Genomic DNA, 20,831 nt, shown 5'->3' with positions numbered 1-20,831 from the left:
ATATGCCAGTTTTATAACAATGTTATGGTCTTATTGCAATTAATTCATCTTTCTCAAGCTTCGAATTATAAGTCATCACTAGTTTGCCAATTTAGAAAAAAGTCACTGTGACCACCGGCACCTACATGAGAAAACCTATGAAACAAATCAGACTTCTTGACTATCTAATACATGTATATACAGTGTCGGCGGAAAGAAATGACACCTACAATGAAAACAAACACCAAATATGGGAAATAGGGAAATAGGGGAAAAAATGATGAATCATGGTATTTTTATTCATCCTAATACTTCGTGATGTCTCCTCTGAGCTTCCTAACTTCTTTAAGATGGTCTGGCATGCTCCTGGCCAAGGATCTGAAATATTCTTTGTCAATATTTTTCCACACCTTGGTGATCGCCTCTTTTAGGCGTGGGACGGACGTCGTCTGGATAAGGGATAACTCATGCTGGATGTGTGCCCAGGCATTCTCAATCGGGTTAAGATCTGGGGAATTTCCCGGCCACTTGAGCACTCTGATGTTTGTTGTTTGTGTCCTCCAGCCACTTTTTGACGAGGTCTGAGCCATGACAAGGGGCCCCGTCATGCATAAACACGCCTTCGGGCTGATGAAGGTCACAGAAATGGTGCATTTGGTCCTTCAGCACATCCAAATAATTTGCAGCATGCATTGTCTCGTTTTTAGGGAGAAAAAATAAGTCCCCAGCTCCGTTGGCACCACTGAAAATTCCCCAAACCATCACTGAAGGAGCGTGTTGACGACTTTTGCGGTGTATCTAGAATGGTAGCGGTTGGAGTTTGGGCTTCAGCGGCAGTGCTTAACACAAACACGTATTGTCTTGAAGGTGGATTCATCGGAGAAACAGGTCTGCATCCACTTCTCTAGGGTCCAGTCTTCGTATCTTCGTGCAAATGGAAATCTATGGCGATTCATGCCGGCTGTTAAAAGTGGCTTCACTGCTGCGTGTCGTGACAGGAGGTGGAGGTGACGCTGCAAGCGTTCGCGAATGGTGCAGGTAGCAATGTTTCCTAGCAGCTCAGGGTACATTTTCTTGAGTTCTGTGGACGTAATAAATGGGTTTTTCAACACTTCACGCCATAGGATATTGTCTGTCTTCTGAGAGGTTTTTCTTGGCCTCCCAGAGCATGGTTTAGGGGCTGGAACCTGGTTGGGGGCAAGCGCCCTGCCGGCAGCAAGAAGCCTCAAGATGGTCGACCGAGAATGTCCAACTCGGGCACAAATATCTTTAATGGAGACGTTTTCCTCCCTCAAAGCGAGGATACGGGACCTCTCCTAATTCGACGTCATGGTTTGACCCATATTTATTGATGTGGGGCACTATGGGGACACGAAATTATGTTAGGCGGTATCTGGGAGGTAGCACAGGCAGGAGCGCTAAAATGATATTTCCACACACCGCAGAGTTTTCATGCAACTGGGGCAGTCAGTTGCCCTGGGCTATGCTCGAGGTGTGAAAACATTCCAGATGTCGCCAGAGAGAGCCACCGCTAACATAGGGTGGTTTGTGGCGGTCTTTTTTGAAACGTATTTTCCACTGCGTTTCAATGGGAGGAGTCATTTCTTTCCGCCGACACTGTATGTGTGTGGGGCAAGGAAAAGGATGGCATATCATACTGTAACTTCAAATGGTATGCATATCGTACCTGAGTTGATGATGAAGAGGTCTGTGAATGTGAGGAGATCCTCATCTCTCGCAATACCTGGATATCTGGACTGCCTGACTTTGATGAAGTAACTTTCTTGCTAGCAACACTTCCTCCTGAAAGATTGAAAAAGAAACTAACCAAATGTTTTGTCCACTTATATTCAAAATGCCATTCCCAACTATCCAGCAGAGAGGAATAGGCAGGGACTTCTCCATGCATCTCTGTCCTTACACATTTCAAAGAAATAAAAACGATTGGAAACATTAAAAAATGACGCATTCAAATCCATCTTTTTCTCAAAGTATTTTTCGCTCATTTTTCAAAGCAAACACCTGAGCCACATATCCTCTACCACTTCTGAAGCCACACTGCTCTCCCCTTATCTGATGCTCTGTACATGCCTTCACCCTCTCAATCAATACCCTCCCATATAATTTCCTAGGAATACTCAACAAACGTATGCCTCAGTAGTTTGAACACTCGCCTTTATCCCCTTTGCCTTTGTACAATGGCATTATGCAAGCATTTCACCAATCCTCAGGCATTTTACCATGATCCATACATACACTGAATATCTTTACCAACCAATCAACAACACAGTCAACCCCATTTCTTAATAAATTCAACTGCAATACCATCCAAACCCATCACCTTGCTGGATTCATCTGCCGCAAAGCTTTCACAACCTCTTCTCTCTTAACCAAACCATTCTCCCTCTCACTTCACACACCATCCCAACCAAAACACCCTACATATGCTGCTCTATCATTAAACACATTCAACAAACCTTCAAAATACTCACTCCATCTCCTAACTCCATCACTATGTGTTATTACTTACCCCCTTGCCCCATTCACCGATATTCCCATTTGTTCTCGTCTTACACGTTATTTACCTCCTTACAAAACATGTTTTTATTCTCCCTAAAGTTTAATGATACTCTCCCACCCCAGCTCTCATTTGCCCTCTTTTTCAACCCCTGTACCTTCCTCTTGACCTCCTGCCACTTTCTTTATACATCTCCCAGTCATTTGCACTCTTACTTGAAAGCATCGTCCAAATGCCTCTCTTTTCTCTTTTACTAACAACTTTACTTCTTCATCCCACTCGCCATCCTTTCTAATCTGAATACTTTACTTCAAGTCTGCAACTTTCATTACTTGCGCCTCCATAGTAGAAATGGCAATTTGTAGGTTATTCTTTTTGAATTATCTTTATGCCTTCTAACTTTTACCACACTATTCTGAATTTCTGATATCTTCCAATATCACAAACAGCCTTAAAAGAATGCAATGGTCTACTGCTGTTTAAATTCCTTTATACTTCTTTGTACATAAACTGAAAATTCTAACAAACCAATAAACAAAACAGCCACCCCAATTCTTAAGATTTTAACTGCAATACCATCCACTCAAGGTGCCTTGCCAAATTTCATCTTACACGAGACTTTCACCACCTATTCTCTCTTCATCAAACCACTTTAATTGCCATGACTTTCTCACTAAGCACACCTCCACCGTCCCAAACACCCTACATTTGCCACCATATCATCAAACATGTTGACAATCCTTTAAAGTACTCCATCTCCTCTTCACCTCATCACTGCCTGTTACCACTTCCCCATTTGACCCCTTCACCTCTGTTCCCATGTGTTTTATTGTTTTCCTCAAACTGTTAACCTTCTTTCAAAGCATCTTATTCCCCCTGAGGGTTGCTGATACTTGCTAACCCCATCCCCTCATTTGCCATCATTTTCAGCCACTGAACATTCCTCTTGACTTACTTTTGTTGTTTTCTCTTGTACATCTCCCAATTATTTGCATTCCCTCCCATTATACACTTTTCTTCTTTTTTACTGGGAACTTCCTTTTGTATATCTATCTATATCTTTTGTATATCTATCTATATCTATGGTTGTTTAATTTGTTTATGGATGTAGTTGTTAGGGAGGTGAATGCAAGAGTTTTGGAAAGAGGGGCAAGTATGCAGTCTGTTGCAGACAAGAGAGCTTGGGAAGTGAGTCAGTTGTTGTTTGCTGATGATACAGTGCTGGTGGCTGGTTCATTTGAGAAACTGCAGAAGCTGGTGACTGAGTTTGGTAAAGTGTGAGAAGGAAGAAAGCTGAGAGTAAATGTGAATAAGAGCAAGGTTTTTAGGTACAGTAGGGCTGAGGGACAAGTCAATTGGGAGGTAAGTTTGAATGGAGAAAGACTGGAGGAAGTGAAGTGTTTTAGATATCAGGGAGTGGTTTGGCAGCGGATGGAACCATGGAAGCAGAAGTGAATCATACAGTGGGGGAGGGGGCGAAAATTCTGGGAGCATTGAAGAGTGTGTGGAAGTCGAGAACATTATCTCGGAAAGCAAAAATGGGTATGTTTGAAGGAATGGGGGTTCCAACAATGTTATATGGTTGCGAGGCATGGGCTATGGATAGAGTTGTGCAGAGGAGGGTGGATGTGTTGGAAATGAGATGTTTGAGGACAACATGTGGTGTGAGGTGGTTTGATCGAGTAAGTAACAATAGGGTAAGAGAGATGTGTGGTAATAAAAAGAGTGTGGTTGAGAGAGCAGAAGATGGTGTTTTGAAATGATTTGGTCACATGGAGAGAATGAGTGAGGAAAGATTGACCAAGAGGATATATGTGTCAGAGGTGGAGGGAACGAGGGGAAGTGGGGGACCAAATTGGAGGTGGAAAGATGGAGTGAAAAAGATTTTGAGTGATCGGGGCCTGAACATGCAGGAGGGTGAAAGGCGTGCAAGAAATAGAGTGAATTGGAACGATGTGGTATACCAGGGTCAACGTGCTGTCAATGGACTAAACCAGGGCATGTGAAGCATCTGGGGTAAACCATGGAAAGTTCTGTGGGGCCTGGATGTGGAAAGGGAGCTGTGGTTTTGGTGCATTATTATATGACAGCTAGAGACTGAATGTGAATGAATGTGGCCTTTGTTGTCTTTTCCTAGCGCTACCTCGCGCACATGAGGGGGGGAGGGGGTTGTTATTTCATGTGTGGCGGAGTGGCGATGGGAATGAATAAAGGCAGACAGTATGAATTTGGTACATGTGTATATATGTATATGTCTGTGTGTGTATATATATATATGTATACGTTGAGATGTATAGGTATGTATATTTGCGTGTGTGGATGTGTATGTATATACATGTGTATGTGGGTGGGTTGGGCCATTCTTTCGTCTGTTTGTTTCCTTGCGCTACCTTGCTAATGCGGGAGACAGTGACAAAGCAAAATAAATATAAATAAATCTATGACACCTGTTCCCACCTCATACTCCCTCAAGGGGGTGGCTATGACAATTGAGTCTTCATATCTAGTGAACTCTTATGCCACTTCTCAGCCTTTATTACTAAGCCTCACCATTAACAGGCCACTGGCAGAGGGCAACTAGCACAATGCTGCAAAGGCTCCTACCAAATATTCCTACTGACTACTACCTAACTCTCCTGCCTAATGTTCCTACATACTACTGCTATCTAATGCTCCTGTCATCCCATTTTATATTTGAGGGGGGTGAATGAATATTGCCTACATATCTCCTGAGTGTTGTAAATGGCAACTAAGAAGTGTGGGAGTGGGAGGCTAGAAATCTTTTCCGACAGCATTACTTTTCAAAAACAGAAACTGTGGAAGGGATCTGAGCAAGGATTTTTTTTCCTTTCAGGTCAATTCATCTCTTCCAAATGGCACCTCATTCACATGGGTAGTAACAAACATGCATGAAAAAACTGATTAAATTAACAAATGATCAAATAATCATCTTATCAGATAATCATGAATAATGGTACTTTTCTTGTCACCAAAATATAAGTAATAAAACTACAGTAATTGCTTTATTTATCTATCTATATTTCTCAAATGGACCTCCCTCAAGGAAGTGGCCATAGCAATAGAGTCTCCATAGCAAGTGAACTCCAGAGCCGCTTCTTAGCTTTTAGTGCCTCATCCTCAACAGGTCACTCACAGAGAGTAACTCTAGTGCAGTAATTGTAGAGGCTCCTACCTAATGTTCCTACTGGCTTCTTCTACCTAATGTTCCTGTCTACTGTTCCTTCCAACTACTTTTACCTAATGCTCCTGCCTACTTGTTCCTACTTACTACTTTTATCTATTGCTCCCACCATTTTGCTAAAAGGTAGGGCTACCACATAGTGCTCACAGCAAGAAAATTTTTTCTTTACTCTAATTCTAAAGATGACTATATCTTTTCACCGGCTGATGTTTTAAATGGTAACTGAGTGAAAGCCCATGCATTATACATCTGCTATGAAAATCTATATAGATAACTGTTGCTTGTGATATTTTTTCCAGGTATGATTAATGAATGCTAAAGACATCAATGATTAGGTGGTGGAATAAAGAATTCAGATGAGGGTAGGCACCATTAAATCATCAAGTGAAATCAACAGTGAATTGTGCATCATCAGTTGACAAATATATCAATCTAAGAATTGAACAAAGTGCACCCTAATCTGTATTTTCAGCTACAAAATTTTAATCATTAATATCCACCCAAGATTTAGAGAAACCAATGATTTAAGAACTTTCTTTAAATCTGATTGTCTTTAACTCTCATATCATATGTCCTGTACTACACATTACTACTACTACTACTACTACTACTACTACTCCTGCCACTACTACTACTACTACTTAAAGTTTCTTACACCTTCCATCCCACCAGGACAGTGTTAGGAAGAAACAAAAAAGCTTCTATGGAAAAATTCCTGCTTAACTGCCTCTTCTGTTGGACAGTTCATGCAAGTGGGAAGAATCTCCAGGTCCTTGCACCTGGTGCTCTTAGTATTCTTCAAAGATATGAAGCAAAGACAATACTGCTCACACCATGCAACCTTGTAAACACTGCTTAGGTAGGGGGATGGATCCACTCCACATAGGTTACATTTTTTCACCAAAAATGATGAGCAAACTCACCGTGGAGCCACCCAAAATGGGCGGCGCCTAAATTGCTTAAATGCAAGCCAGGCCAGATATGATCAATACATTTATCAACTATAAGTGTGGAATATAGAGGCACTAGTGTTCAATTACATGAGTACTCCATTTATAGATGGCATTGTTGTCTAACTACTGCTCTTTGTTTTGGAGACTGTGACTTGCTTGTGCCTGTCACATCACTAGAGGATAACCCACTAGTTTGGTGATACCAACTCCTATGTGAGCAGCTTTCCTGTAAATTACTTAATCCACTTTGCATAACATAAGTATGAAGCCAGCCAATCTTATGTTATTCCTAACCTGGGAGAACTAATTGTACAACTGCTGTCTATCTATCAATCTATATCTCTGATACATGTTCCCTCCCAGAACTCCCATTAAAGGGATAGTCATGACAAAAAAGTTTCCACTTAAATGTGGATCACAATAGCTATATTCACATTTTTGTAAAAATATATCAATAAGTGTCAGAACTCCTAATTTTGCATATGTTCAAAATGACTCCGTAATAAATCCAATCAATATCAATTGTATTACATCAGTTTAAGGTGTCATTTTCATTCCTAATTGAAAAGAAGAAAGGTCATACTTACTTGTACTCCTAGTCATAATTGGGGTGCTACTGTGTGGCTGGGTAGAACGCACTGTGGAAGTCTGTAAAAGGATTATAATACACATCATAAATTTCACATGAAAGATAAAAGAAGGAAAGAATTATGCATGTACATAAACAGTCTTGCTACACTCTAATAATTCTAGTTCAGTAACCTTGGGGCCAAGCAGTTTCTGAATTATGGGTTTTGTTGAAGTATGGATATCAATATTGCCGAGTGTACCTAAAAGCAAACAGAATAAATTAACACAACCTTTGGAGTTTTATTTTCCCAAGTTTAAATCATTAACTTGAAACTGCATTTTTTTCTACTTAGCAAAGGTATTCCTAATTTCCAATCCCACTTAAATTCCTTGCACATGCAACCATTTTAATAATAAAAAATATATCGTCCCATGCCTTCTCAAAAAATATATCGTCCCATGCCTTCGCACTGTTTCCTTTTTAAGTTTTCACTTACATCCCCGAGTCCTCTCTACTCCAGCACTGAAAATTCTATCATTATGCAAATCAGCAAGTATGAACCTTGAACATCAAAGTAAAGTCCCTGGTTTCTTTTATGTTTTCAAGGAATGTAACTGCATAGTATTCCTGACAGACAACAAAAAGTAGCTCATTCTTAACAAACATGTAGTCAAAATGAGCTCCCAAAATAAACATTACAGTAAAGTCTTCCTGAAAAGCCTGTAACAATGTCTGGTTCCTAACAGAGTGAAAAAGGTGAAATGTTCCTAACAAACAAGTCACATCCTGAAACACGCAGCAAAAGTTCTTGGCAGACATGTCTCTATAATGCGTTACATACTAGCTGAAGCTGTCATTTCTAACAGACTGGTAACAGTAAAAAACAAAGGACCCAGAATCTGGAGAGATAACCAGTATTCCAATGAGGATTTAAACAAATAAATCTAAAAATGGAGTAACAATGAGATATCCAAATATACCTAATCCCTTCTTCATGTGGGGGTTGTGTTCCCTATAAAAGTTTGAATACAACAGTAGTGCATGAGGGAAGCCATTTATTACATGTATTAATAAGGTTTCATTCTAGGATCTCATTTTTACTACACCTTTTGAAAAATAACCTTGAAACAATCTTTCATGAGCAAATCCAGAGATATCATATACTAAATCTAGTTTTGAAATAAAATAATTCTTACAATATACAACATTAATATATAAAATATTACATCATAAAAATTTGAACACTATCATCACCATAAGTAGAAGGGACAACAGAGAAATGAGCAAGTGATGGTATGATGTTAACTCCAATCATCTTTCCCAACACCACTGCCATTATTAGTGGTCAACACAAACAGCCCTACTACTTTTCAACCATCAACAACACCACTACCACCTAGGGAAAAAATAAAAAAAATAAAAAAACACCAAAGGAAGGACAATGTGTAAGATAAGAAAGATTAAAGACTCATGAACGTCATGTTCAACAAAAAAGATGGGAGATGACATTTCTTTCTTTCCAATGAGATTGTTTTCCCACGAAATCATATTTTACAATTACTAACCAACAATACTACCACCACCTCCATCATTACCAACCACAAGCGCTTCTACTACCATCTCCTACATTATTAATAACCACAAATACCATCAGTAACAACCATCAACATCACCAGTACCAACCATTACCACAACCATTATCAAGCACCAAGAACACAAGCACTCATTCAAAAGTAACAAAAATAATTTTCTTCTTTGATACTCATCCTCTGTTTTCAACATTAGCAAGGTAATGCCTGGAACTGATGAAATAAGGTAGCATTCGCTTACATCCATTCTCTACCTGCTGTGTGCAGTGCATCAAAACCACAATCCCTATCCACAGCCAAGCCCAACAGACCTTTTCATGGTTTACCCTGGCCATCTAAAATGCCCTAGTTCAGTCCACTGACCGCATGACAACTTTCACCTTTCTGCATATTCAAGCACAGAGCACTTAAACCATTTTTCTTACCATCCTTACATCTCCAGCTTGGTCTCCTCTTCTCCTTGTCCTCTCCACTTCTGATGCATATATCCTCTTTGTCACCTCACTCTATATATTATTATTCATTATCATTATACTTGACTGCTATTTCCCGCGTCATCGAGGCAGCGCCACAAACCAGACAAAGAAAGACCCATTCACTCACATACACGCACATACACATACATAGACATAGACACATTCATACTTGCTTGCCTTCATCCATTCTTGGCACCAACCTGCCCCACAGGAAACAGCATCACTACCTCCTGCATCAGCAAAGTAGCTCCAGGAAAACAGACAAAAATGGCCACACTTGTTCACACTCACTCTCTAGCTGTCATGTGTAATGCATCGAAACCACAACTCCCTATCCCCATCCAGGCCCCCCTGACCTTTCCATGGTTTACCCCAGACATTTCACATGCCCTAGTTCAGTCCAATGACTCTATTCCTTGCACACCTCTCACCCTCCTGCACGAGCAGGCCCAGATCACTTAAAATCTTTTTCACTTCATCCTTCCACCTCCAATTTGGTCTCACACTTCTCCTTGTTCCCTCCACCTCTGACACATATATCCTCTTTGTCAATCTTTCCTCACTCATTCTCTCCATATGTCCAAACCATTTCAACACACCCTCTTCTGCTCTCTCAACCACGCTCTTTCAATTACCACACATCTCTTTTACCCTTTCATTAATTACTCGATCAAACCACCACACAACATATCATCCTGAAGCAGGGGATAGCGATGCTGTTTTCCTGTGGGGCATGGTAGGGACTGGAATGGATGAAGGCAAGCAAGTACAAATATGTACATGCGTATGTATGGAATGTCTGCGTTGGTGTATGTTTATGTATGTATATGTTGATATGTATATGTGCATATGTGGGCATTTATGTATATGTATGTTGATACGTATATGTATGTATATGTGCATATGTGGGAGTTTATGCATATACATATGTATGTGTATAAGAGTGGATGGGCCATTCTCCGTACGTTTCCTGGTGCTACCTTGCGGACGTGGGAAACAGCGATTATGTATAATAAATTTTTCTTTTTTTTTTTTTTTTTTGCTTTGTCGCTGTCTTCCGCGTTTGCGAGGTAGCGCAAGGAAACAGACGAAAGAAATGGCCCAACCCACCCCCATACACATGTATATACATACGTCCACACACGCAAATATACATACCTATACAGCTTTCCATGGTTTACCCCAGACGCTTCACATGCCCTGATTCAATCCACTGACAGCACGTCAACCCCGGTATACCACATCGATCCAATTCACTCTATTCCTTGCCCTCCTTTCACCCTCCTGCATGTTCAGGCCCCAATCACACAAAATCTTTTTCACTCCATCTTTCCACCTCCAATTTGGTCTCCCACTTCTCCTCGTTCCCTCCACCTCCGACACATATATCCTCTTGGTCAATCTTTCCTCACTCATTCTCTCCATGTGCCCAAACCATTTCAAAACACCCTCTTCTGCTCTCTCAACTACGCTCTTTTTATTTCCACACATCTCTCTTACCCTTACATTACTTACTCGATCAAACCACCTCACACCACACATTGACCTCAAACATCTCATTTCCAGCACATCCATCCTCCTGCGCACAACTCTATCCATAGCCCACGCCTCGCAACCATACAACATTGTTGGAACCACTATTCCTTCAAACATACCCATTTTTGCTTTCCGAGATAATGTTCTCGACTTCCACACATAGATAAATAAATATTTGATTTCCAACACATCCATCCTATTCTGTACAACCCTATCTACAACCCATGCCTTGCAACCATATAATACTGGTGGAACTATTATTCCTTCAAATATACCCATTTTTTTCTTTTCCCTTAGTCTATGCCAGGTACCCTTTTACTGAGCAGCAATAAGGACACAATGAACATCTCAGCTGAGTGTCCAATCCAAGGAAAGAAGCAGTCATTAGTGTGCAATATGTCCAGGCTTTAGTGGCTAGGACTTGTGAAGACAGCTCATGAGAGCAATGGCCAAAATAATACCTGAAGAACAGAGATGCAGCAACATCATGGCACATGCAAGAGATGGCTGAAGAGAGATGATAGTAAGTGGAAAAAGTGTCAAAATGCTTTTAATTCCACTTCCATTCCTCATCTCTTGACTTCTCACCTCTCACTTTCAGGTCTTGGATGCATGATTACCTTTCTATGTACTACCATTGGTAATCATACTTACCTTTTTGTGCTTATAGAGGAATTTTACACTCTTGGAACCCATCACTTGATCATTTTCTATCATACAACTTCTCAATCTTCTATATGATGTCTGCATGAACAATGTCAACAGTCATTTTACTCCATTCATCCACCACTCTTAAGGCCTGTCTACACGAGCGGGCCTGATCGCCGGGCTTGCCCATTAACGGGCATATTTGATGGGCAAACGATTAAATTGCCCGAAAGCCCGCCGAGCGAAATCACTGAGCTGGTGCCCGGTAGCTGGAGTTTCTACCCTACCAGACACAAGATAATATCGTGAACCCACAGCGGGCCTTCATCCCACATCCCACGGCATAGTAGCACAGCGAACATTTAACGATGGCAGCCCAGGATAACTCTAGTGAGCCACCAACAATTTTTTGGTCTAAAGCACTTACTAGTACTTTGATTGACCTTTATTAAGAATCCATGTTTATGGAATGTGAAGCTGAAATGCTAAAGGTACAGAGACAAACGCATAACAGCAGTGAAGGCTACTGCTGCGGAGATGAGAGAGCATGGTACTTCCGTTACACTCATCCTCAGGTAATTTCTGAAGTCGTGTTCCTCACTAATTTGTAGTTCATGAAGTATTGTTGCAGTGCTTCCAAACATACTTCTTTTCTTTAACCAATCTTTACACCATATCCTTTTCTTCTTTTTCTTCTTGAGACACAAAGCTATTATCATTGAGCACAAAATCTTTTTCTTGACAATGCTAGGCACCATGGTTCTCGTACCGCACTCCACCCGCTACTGGCAACATCGTCGGGCAGGCCCGGCTGTTCATCACTTCAGTCGTGTGGACAACATTCACGGACAGGCCCGCCAGAATTTGCCCGTTAACGGTCAAACCCGCCGATCAGGCCCACTCTTGTAGACAGGCCTTTATATCATAAAAGTACTTCACATCTTTCTTAACAAGGTTTTTGCTTAATTTCATGTTATGTCCTCTGATTCTTCTATCCCTACATCTCTTGAAGAGCTGTTCACTGTCCACCTCATCCGTTTTAAAAACTTAAAGGTTGTGGTCAGGTCACCACTCATTCTTCTCTCTTCCTGGGTGGGCAAATTTTAGGCTTCTAGCCTCTCCCTGTAATTCAGCTCTCATACACTGGATATCATCTTTGCTGCTCACCTCTGGACCTTCTCTATTAGCTCTATGATTCTTTGGGAGCAATGACCAAACATGAAAAGCAGATTTTTGTTTTGGCCACTGTTGGATATGAACAACTTGCTAAAAACATACTTATCCTTATAACTGTAAGCTATTCTAATATTCACCAATAGACAATTTGCCGCCTTTACTATTCTCCTAAAGTAAGACTCTGGTGACGGATTAAGGATGGTGCAGACCCCCAAGTCTTTCTCACATACAGAACCATGAAGATTGTTTCCTGCTAAACAATAATTATATTGATGCTTTCTTCCACTTTTTCCCATGTTCATTTCTTTATATTTGCTCAGACTAAATCTTATCAGCAATGTATTAGACCATCTTTGGAGTCTGTTTAGTTCTGCCTTAAGATGACATAATCCTCCTCACTTGTCACTTCTCTCATGCCTTTTGTATGATCTGCAAACATATTCAGATTGGACTCCATACCTTCTAACAAGTCATTTACCCTTATCAGGGAGAGTAGCAGTCCCACAACAGAATCCTGCAGCACTCCAATGGTGACCACTCATTTGTAGAAGGCTACTCTGACGTGTCATTTGCTCCCATCCACTAAGATAACCTTCTATCCATCAAAGAACTCTAGCCCTTACTCCTGCCCACTGATCCAGCTTCTTAATCAGCCTCCTCCCATATAGTACAGTGTTGAAAGCTGTCAGGCAGTTCAGTTACCATCTCAAACAGCATTCATTCTCTCTTAAGAATCTAAGAGGCTCTGGGTAATTTCACGTCCGCAAAGTCATCTATCTGCTTTCTCATCATCTTATAGACCACACTCATCAAGGAGACTCACTGTAGTTCAATGCCTCTTTCCAATCTCCTTTCTTCTTGACAGGTATGACATTTACCCTTTTCTGCTCCCTTCACACTTAGTCTTTCTCCAGAAAATTATTGTACAGTATTTTCAGAAGTCTCTCTAATGTATCTGCATCTGCACACACCTTCAACATATATGGTGAAATTTCATAAGAACCATGAGCCTGGTAGGGGTCAAGACCCTTTAGTATTCTGTAACGTTTATCCTAGATACATAGATGGCCAACTTACAATGCTCAATTATCTTTTACCTGTTGCTAAGATTGCTTGGTCTTTTCCATTAGAATGGAACCAGAAATTGGAACATTTTTTCTGCAGCACTGTTTAACCCTTTCACTACACCACCCTACTATTATAATACTACAAATTATAATGCAACATGCCACTATCTTGACTTTAAACCTTTTTGCTTTCATTAAAAATCCCAGCTGATAAATAAGTCTACACCTTAAGATATGACTGGGAACAGCTTTGAGAATATCACATATCAATGACCGCTAAATCCTCAAAGAAATTGTATATGTCATAATTTTGGAAATCACAATGCTATGAAGTCGCTATCATAAAAAAATAAAAAATTACAGTAAAAGAAACAACATCTGGATGTTTTGGCTCTTAGTGAAACGAAGCTCAAGGGTAAAAGGGAAGAGTGGTTTGGAAATGTCTTGGGAGTAAAGTCAGGGGTTGGTGAGAGGACAAGAGCAAAGGAAAGAGTAGCACTACTGAAGCAGGTGTTGTGGGAGTATGTGAAAGAGTGTAAGAAAATAAACTCCACATTGATATGGGTAAAACTGAAAGTTGATGGAGAGAGACAGGTTATTATTAGTCCCTATGCACCTGGTCACGAGAAGAAAGATCATGAGAGGCAAGTGTTTTGGGAGCAGCTGAGTGAGTGTGTCAGCAGCTTTGATGCTTGAGACCGGGTTATAGTGATGGGTGATTTGAATGCAAAGGTGAGTAATGTGGCAGTTGGGGGTAAAATTGGTGTACATGGGGTGTTCAGTGTTGTAAATGGAAATGGTGAAGAAGAGCTTGTAGATTTGTGTGCTTAAAAAGGACTGGTGATTGGGAATACCTGGTTTAAAAAGAGACATACATAAGTATATATATGGAATTAGGAGAGATGGCCAGAGAGCAATATTGGATTATGTGCTGAGTGATAGGCGCGTGAAAGAGAGACTTTTGGATGTTAATGTGCCAAGAGGGGCAACTGGAGGGATGTCTGATCATTATCTTGTGGAGGCGAAGGTGAAGCTTTGTATAGGTTTTCAGAGGAGAAGAGAGAATGTTGGGGTGAAGAGAGTGGTGAGAGTAACTGAGCTTGGAAAGAAGACTTGTGTGAAGAAGTACCAGGAGAGATTGAGTGCAGAATGGAAAAAGGTGAGAGCAAATGATGTAAGGGGAGTGGGGGAGGAATGGGATGTATTTAGGGAAGCAGTGATGGCTTGCGCAAAAGATACTTGTGGCATGAGAAAGGTGGGAGGTGGGCAGATTAGAAAGGGTAGTGAGTGGTGGGATGAAGAAGTAAGATTGTTACTGAAAGAGAAGAGAGAGGCATTTGGATGATTTTTGCAGGGAAATAGTGCAGATGACTGGGAGATGTATAAAAGAAAGAGGCAGGAGGTCAAGAGAAAGGTACAAGAGGTGAAAAAGAGGGCAAATGAGAGTAGGGGTGAGAGAGTATTGTTAAATTTTAGGGAGAATAAAAAGATGGAAGGAGGTAAATAAAGCGTGTAAGATAAGAGAACAAATGGGAACATATGTCGGTGACGGGGCTAATGGGGAGATAATAATAAGCAGTGGTGAAGTGAGAAGGAGATGGAGTGAGTATTTTGAAGCTTTGCTGAATGATTTTGATGATAGAGTGGCAGAGATAGGATGTTTTGGTCAAGGTGGTGTGCGACGTGAGAGGGTTAGGGAGAATGGTTTGGTAAACAGTGAAGAGGTAGTGAAAGCTTTGCAAAAGATGAAAGCCAGCAAGGTGGCGGGTTTGGATGGTACTGCAGTGGAATTTATTAAAAAGGGGGTGACTATTGCTGACTGGATGGTGAGGATATTCAATGTATGTATGGTTCAAGGTGAAGTGCCTGAGGATTGGCGGAATGCATGCATAGTGTCATTGTACGAAGGCAAAGGGGATAAAGGTGTGTTCAAATTACAAAGGTATAAGAATGTTGAGTATTCCAGGGAAATCATTATTTTTTTCTTTCTTATTTTGCTTTGTTGCTGTCTCCCGCGTTAGCGAGGTAGGTCAAGGAAACAGACGAAAGAATAGCCCAACCCACCCACATACACATGTATATACATACACGTCCACACACGCAAATATACATACCTATACATCTCAACGTATACATATATATACACACACAGACATATACATATATATATATATATATACACACAGACATATACATATATACACATGTACATAATTCATACTGTCTGCCTTTATTCATTCCCATCGCCACCTCACCACACATGAAATAACAACCCCCTCCCTCCTCATGTGTGCGAGGCAGCGCTAGAGAAAGACAACAAAGGCACCATTCGTTCACACTCAGTCTCGAGCTGTCATGTAATAATGCACCGAAACCACAGCTCCCTTTCCACATCCAGGCCACACAGAACTTTCCATGGTTTACCCCAGACGCTTCACATGCCCTGGTTCAATCCATTGACAGCACGTCAACCCCGGTATGCCATATCGATCTAATTCACTCTATTCCTTGCACGCATTTCACCTTCCTGCATGTTCAGGCCCCGATCACTCAAAATCTTTTTCACTCCATCTTTCCACCTCCAATTTGGTCTCCCACTTCTCCTCATTCCCTCCACCTCTGACACATATATCCTATTGGTCAATCTTTCCTCACTCATTCTCTCCATGTGACCAAACCATTTCAAAACACCATCTTCTGCTCTCTCAACCACACTCTTTTTATTACCACACATCTCTCTTACCCTTACATTACTTACTTGATCAAACCACCTCACACCACATATTGTCCTCAAACATCTCATTTCCAGCACATCCACCCTCCTCCGCACAACTCTATCCATAGCCCACGCCTCGCAACCATATAACATTGTTGGAACTACTATTCCTTCAAGCATACCCATTTTTGCTTTCCAAGATAATGTTCTCGACTTCCGCACATTCTTCAAGGCTCCCAGAATTTTTGCCCCCTCCCCGCCCTATGATTCACTTCCGCTTCCATGGTTCCATCCGCTGCCAAATCCACTCCCAGATATCTAAAACCCTTCACTTCCTTCAGTTTTTCTCCATTCAAACTCACCTCACAACTGATTTGACCCTCAACCCTACTGTACCTAATAACCTTGCTCTTATTCACATTTACTCTCAACTTTCTTCTTTCACACACTTTATCAAACTCAGTCACCAGCTTCTGCAGTTTCTCACATGAATCAGCCACCAGCCCTGTATCATCAGCGAACAACAATTGACTCACTTCCCAAGCTCTCTCATCCACAACAGACTTCATACTTGCCCCTCTTTCCAAAACTCTTGCATCCACCTCCCTAACAACCCCATCCATAAACAAATTAAACAACCATGGAGACATCACACACCCCTGCCGCAAACGAACATTCACTGAAAACCAATCACTTTCCTCTCTTCCTACACATACACATGCCTTACATCCTCGATAAAAACTTTTCACTGCTTCTAACAACTTGCCTCCCACACCATATATTCTTAATACCTTCCACAGAGCATCTCTATCAACTCTATCATATACCTTCTCCAGTTCCATAAATGCTACATACAAATCCATTTGCTTTTCTAAGTATTTCTCACATACATTCTTCACAGCAAACACCTGATCCACACATCCTCTACCACTTCTGAAACCACACTGCTCTTCCCCAATCTGATGCTCTGTACATGCCTTCACCCTCTCAATCAATACCCACCCGTATAATTTACCAGGAATACTCAACAAACTTATACCTCTGTAATTTGAGCACTCACCTTTGTCCCCTTTGCCTTTGTACAATGACACTATGCAAGCATTCTGCCAATCCTCAGGCACCTCACCATGAATCATACATACATTACATAACCTTACCAACCAGTCAACAACACAGTCACCCCCTTTTTTATAAATTCCACTGCAATACCATCCAAACCCACTGCCTTGCCGGCTTTCATCTTCCGCAAAGCTTTTACTACCTCTTCTCTGTTTACCAAATCATTTTCCCTAACCCTCTCACTTTGCACACCACCTCGACCAAAACACTCTATATCTGTCACTCTATCATCAAACACATTCAACAAAACTTCAAAATACTCACTCCACCTCCTTCTCACATCACCACTACTTGTTATCACCTCCCCTTTAGCCCCCTTCACTGAAGTTCCCATTTGTTCCCTTGTCTTACGCACTTTATTTACCTCCTTCCAAACCTCTTTTTATTCTCCCTAAAATTTAATGATACTCTCTCACCCAACTCTCATTTGCCCTCTTTTTCACCTCTTGCACCTTTCTCTTGACCTCCTGCCTCTTTCTTTTATACATCTCCCACTCATTTGCATTATTTCCCTGCAAAATCGTCCAAATGCCTCTCTCTTCTCTTTCACTAATAATCTTACTTCTTCATCCCACCACACACTATCCTTTCTAATCTGCCCACCTCCTACGCTTCTCATGCCACAAGCATCTTTTGCGCAAGCTATCACTGCTTTCCTAAATGGATCCCATTCCTCCCCCACTCCCCTTACCTCCTTTATTCTTACCTTTTTCCATTCTGTACTCAGTCTCTCCTGGTACTTCCTCACACAAGTCTCCTTCCCAAGCACACTTACTCTCACCACTCTCTTCACCCCAACATTCTCTCTTCTTTTCTGAAAACGTCTACATATCTTCATCTTCCCATCTACAAGATAATGATCAGACATCCCTCCACTTGCACCTCTCAGCACATTAACATCCAAAAGTCTTTTTCACACACCTATCAATTAACATGTAATCCAATAACGCTCTCTAGCCATCTCTCCTACTTACATACGTATACTTAAGTATATCTCTCTTTTTAAACCAGGTACTCCCAATCACCAGTCCTTTTTCAGCACATAAATCTACAAGCTCTTCACCATTTCCATTTACAACACTGAACACCCCATGTATACCAATCATTCCCTCAACTGCCACATTACTCACCTTTACATTCAAATCACTCATCACTATAACCCAGTCTCGTGCATCAAAACCACTAACACACTCCTTCAGCTGCTCCCAAAACACTTGCCTCTCATGATCTTTCTTCTCATGCCCAGGTGCATATGCACCAATAATTACCCATCTCTCTCCATCAACTTTCAGTTTTACCCATATCAATGTAGAGTTTACTTTCTTACACTCTATCACATACTCCCACCACTCCTGGTTCAGGAGTAGTGCTACTCCTTCCCTTGCTCTCATCCTCTCACTAACCCCTGACTTTACTCCCAAGACATTCCCAAACCACTCTTCCCCTTTACCCTTGAGCTTCGTTTCACTCAGAGCCAAAACATCCAGGTTCCTTTCCTCAAACACACTACCTATCTCTCCTTTTTTCTCATCTTGGTTACATCCACACACATTTAGACACCCTAATCTGAGCCTTCGAGGAGGATGAGCACTCCCCGTGTTACTCCTTCTTCTGTTTCCCCTTTTAGAAAGTTAAAATACAAAAATCATTTGGGAGGATATTGATTGGGAGAGTAAAGGCATGTACAGAGCATCAGATTGGGGAGGTGTAGAAAGTGGTTTCAGAAGTGGTAGAGGATATGTGGATCAGGTGTTTGCTTTGAAGAATGTATGTAAGAAATACGTAGAAAAACAAATGGATTTGTATGTAGCATTTATGGATCTGGAGAAGGCATATGATAGAATTGATAGAGATGCTTTGTGGAAGGTATTAAGAGTATATGGTGTAGGAGGTAAGTTGCTAGAAACAGTGTAAAGTTTTTATGGAGGATGTAAGGCATGTGTACAAGTAGGTAGAGAGAAAAAGTGATTGGTTCCCAGTGAATGTCGGTTTGTGGCAGGGGTGAGTGATGTCTCCATGGTTGTTTAATTTGTTTATGGATGGGGTTGTTAGGGAGGTAAATGCAAGAGTTTTTTTTGTGATGAGAGGGGCAAGTATGCAGTCTGTTATGGATGAGAGGGCTTGGGAAGTGAGTCAGTTGTTGTTCGCTCATGATACAGCGCTGGTGGCTGATTCAGGTGAGAAACTACAGAAGCTGGTGACTGAGTTTGGTAAAGTGTGTGAAAGAAGAAAGCTGAGAGTAAGTGTGAATAAGAGCAAGGTTATTAGGTTCATTAGGGTTGAGGGACGAGTAAATTGGGAGGTACGTTAGAATGGAGAAAATCTGGAGGAAGTGAAGTGTCTTAGATATCTGGGAGTGGACTTAGCATCAGATGGAACCATGGAAGGGGGAAGAGAGTCACAGGGTGGGGGAGGGGGCAAAAGTGCTTGGAGAGTTGAAGAATGTGTGGAAGGCAAGAACGTTATCTCCGAGAGCTAAAATGGGTATGTTTGAAGGAATAGGGGTTCCAACAATGTTACATGGTTGCGAGGTGTGGGGCTACAGATAAGGTTGTGTGGAGGATGGTGGATGTCTTGGAAATGAGATGCTTGAGGACAATATGTGGTGTGAGGTGGTTTGATCGAGTAAGTAATGAGAGGGTAAGACAGATAAGTGGTAATAAAAAGAGTGTGGTTGAGAGAGCAGAAGAGGGTGTTTTGAAATCGTTTGGTCACATGGAGAGAATGAGTGAGGAAAGATTGACATAGAGGATATATGTGTCAGAGGTGGAGAGAGCGAAGAGCAGTGGGAGACCAAATTGGAGGTGGAAGGATGGAGTGAAAAAGATTTTGAGCGATCAGGGCCTGAACATACAGGAGGGTGTAAGGCATGCAAGGAATAGAGTGAATTGGAACGATGTGGTATACTGGGGTCCATGTGCTGTCAATGGACTGAACCAGGGCATGTGAAGCGTCTGGGGTAAACCATGGAAAGTTCTGTGGCGCCTGGATGTGGAAAGGGAGCTGTGGTTTTGGTGCATTACATATGACAGCTATAGAATGAGTGTGAACGAATGTGGCCTTTGTTGTCTTTTCCTAGTGCTACCTCGCACAAATGCAGAGGGGAGGGGGGTGCCATTTCATGTGTGGCTGGGTGGCGACAGGAGTGGATGAAGGCAGCAAGTATGAAAATGTACATGTGTATGTATGTATATGTCGTGTATGTATATATATATATATACACTGAAATGTATAGGTATGTATATGTGCATGTGCGGGTGTGTATGTATATATCTGTGTAT

The 20,831-nt window shown here is 41.4% G+C and overlaps 1 protein-coding gene across 4 annotated transcripts in view; it reads right to left on the bottom strand.

The window, feature by feature from the left end:
- The window catches only part of LOC139754812 (uncharacterized), a 218,887-nt gene that overhangs the window by 144,099 nt on the left and 53,957 nt on the right, over positions 1 to 20,831 (bottom strand). For all 4 annotated transcript variants that reach the window (XM_071672651.1, XM_071672652.1, XM_071672653.1 and 1 more), the window contains 2 exons: positions 7,240 to 7,300; positions 1,667 to 1,782 (listed from right to left, as the gene is read on the bottom strand). In XM_071672651.1, the coding sequence (XP_071528752.1) occupies positions 1,667 to 1,782; positions 7,240 to 7,300 (177 nt within the window). The remainder of the gene's footprint in view (positions 1 to 1,666; positions 1,783 to 7,239; positions 7,301 to 20,831) is intronic.

Source organism: Panulirus ornatus, chromosome 17, assembly GCF_036320965.1.
Source record: "Panulirus ornatus isolate Po-2019 chromosome 17, ASM3632096v1, whole genome shotgun sequence".
Taxonomy (NCBI): Eukaryota; Metazoa; Arthropoda; class Malacostraca; order Decapoda; family Palinuridae; genus Panulirus; species Panulirus ornatus.
Note: the sequence above shows the minus strand (reverse complement) of the source record. Positions and strands in the feature narration are given on the sequence as shown.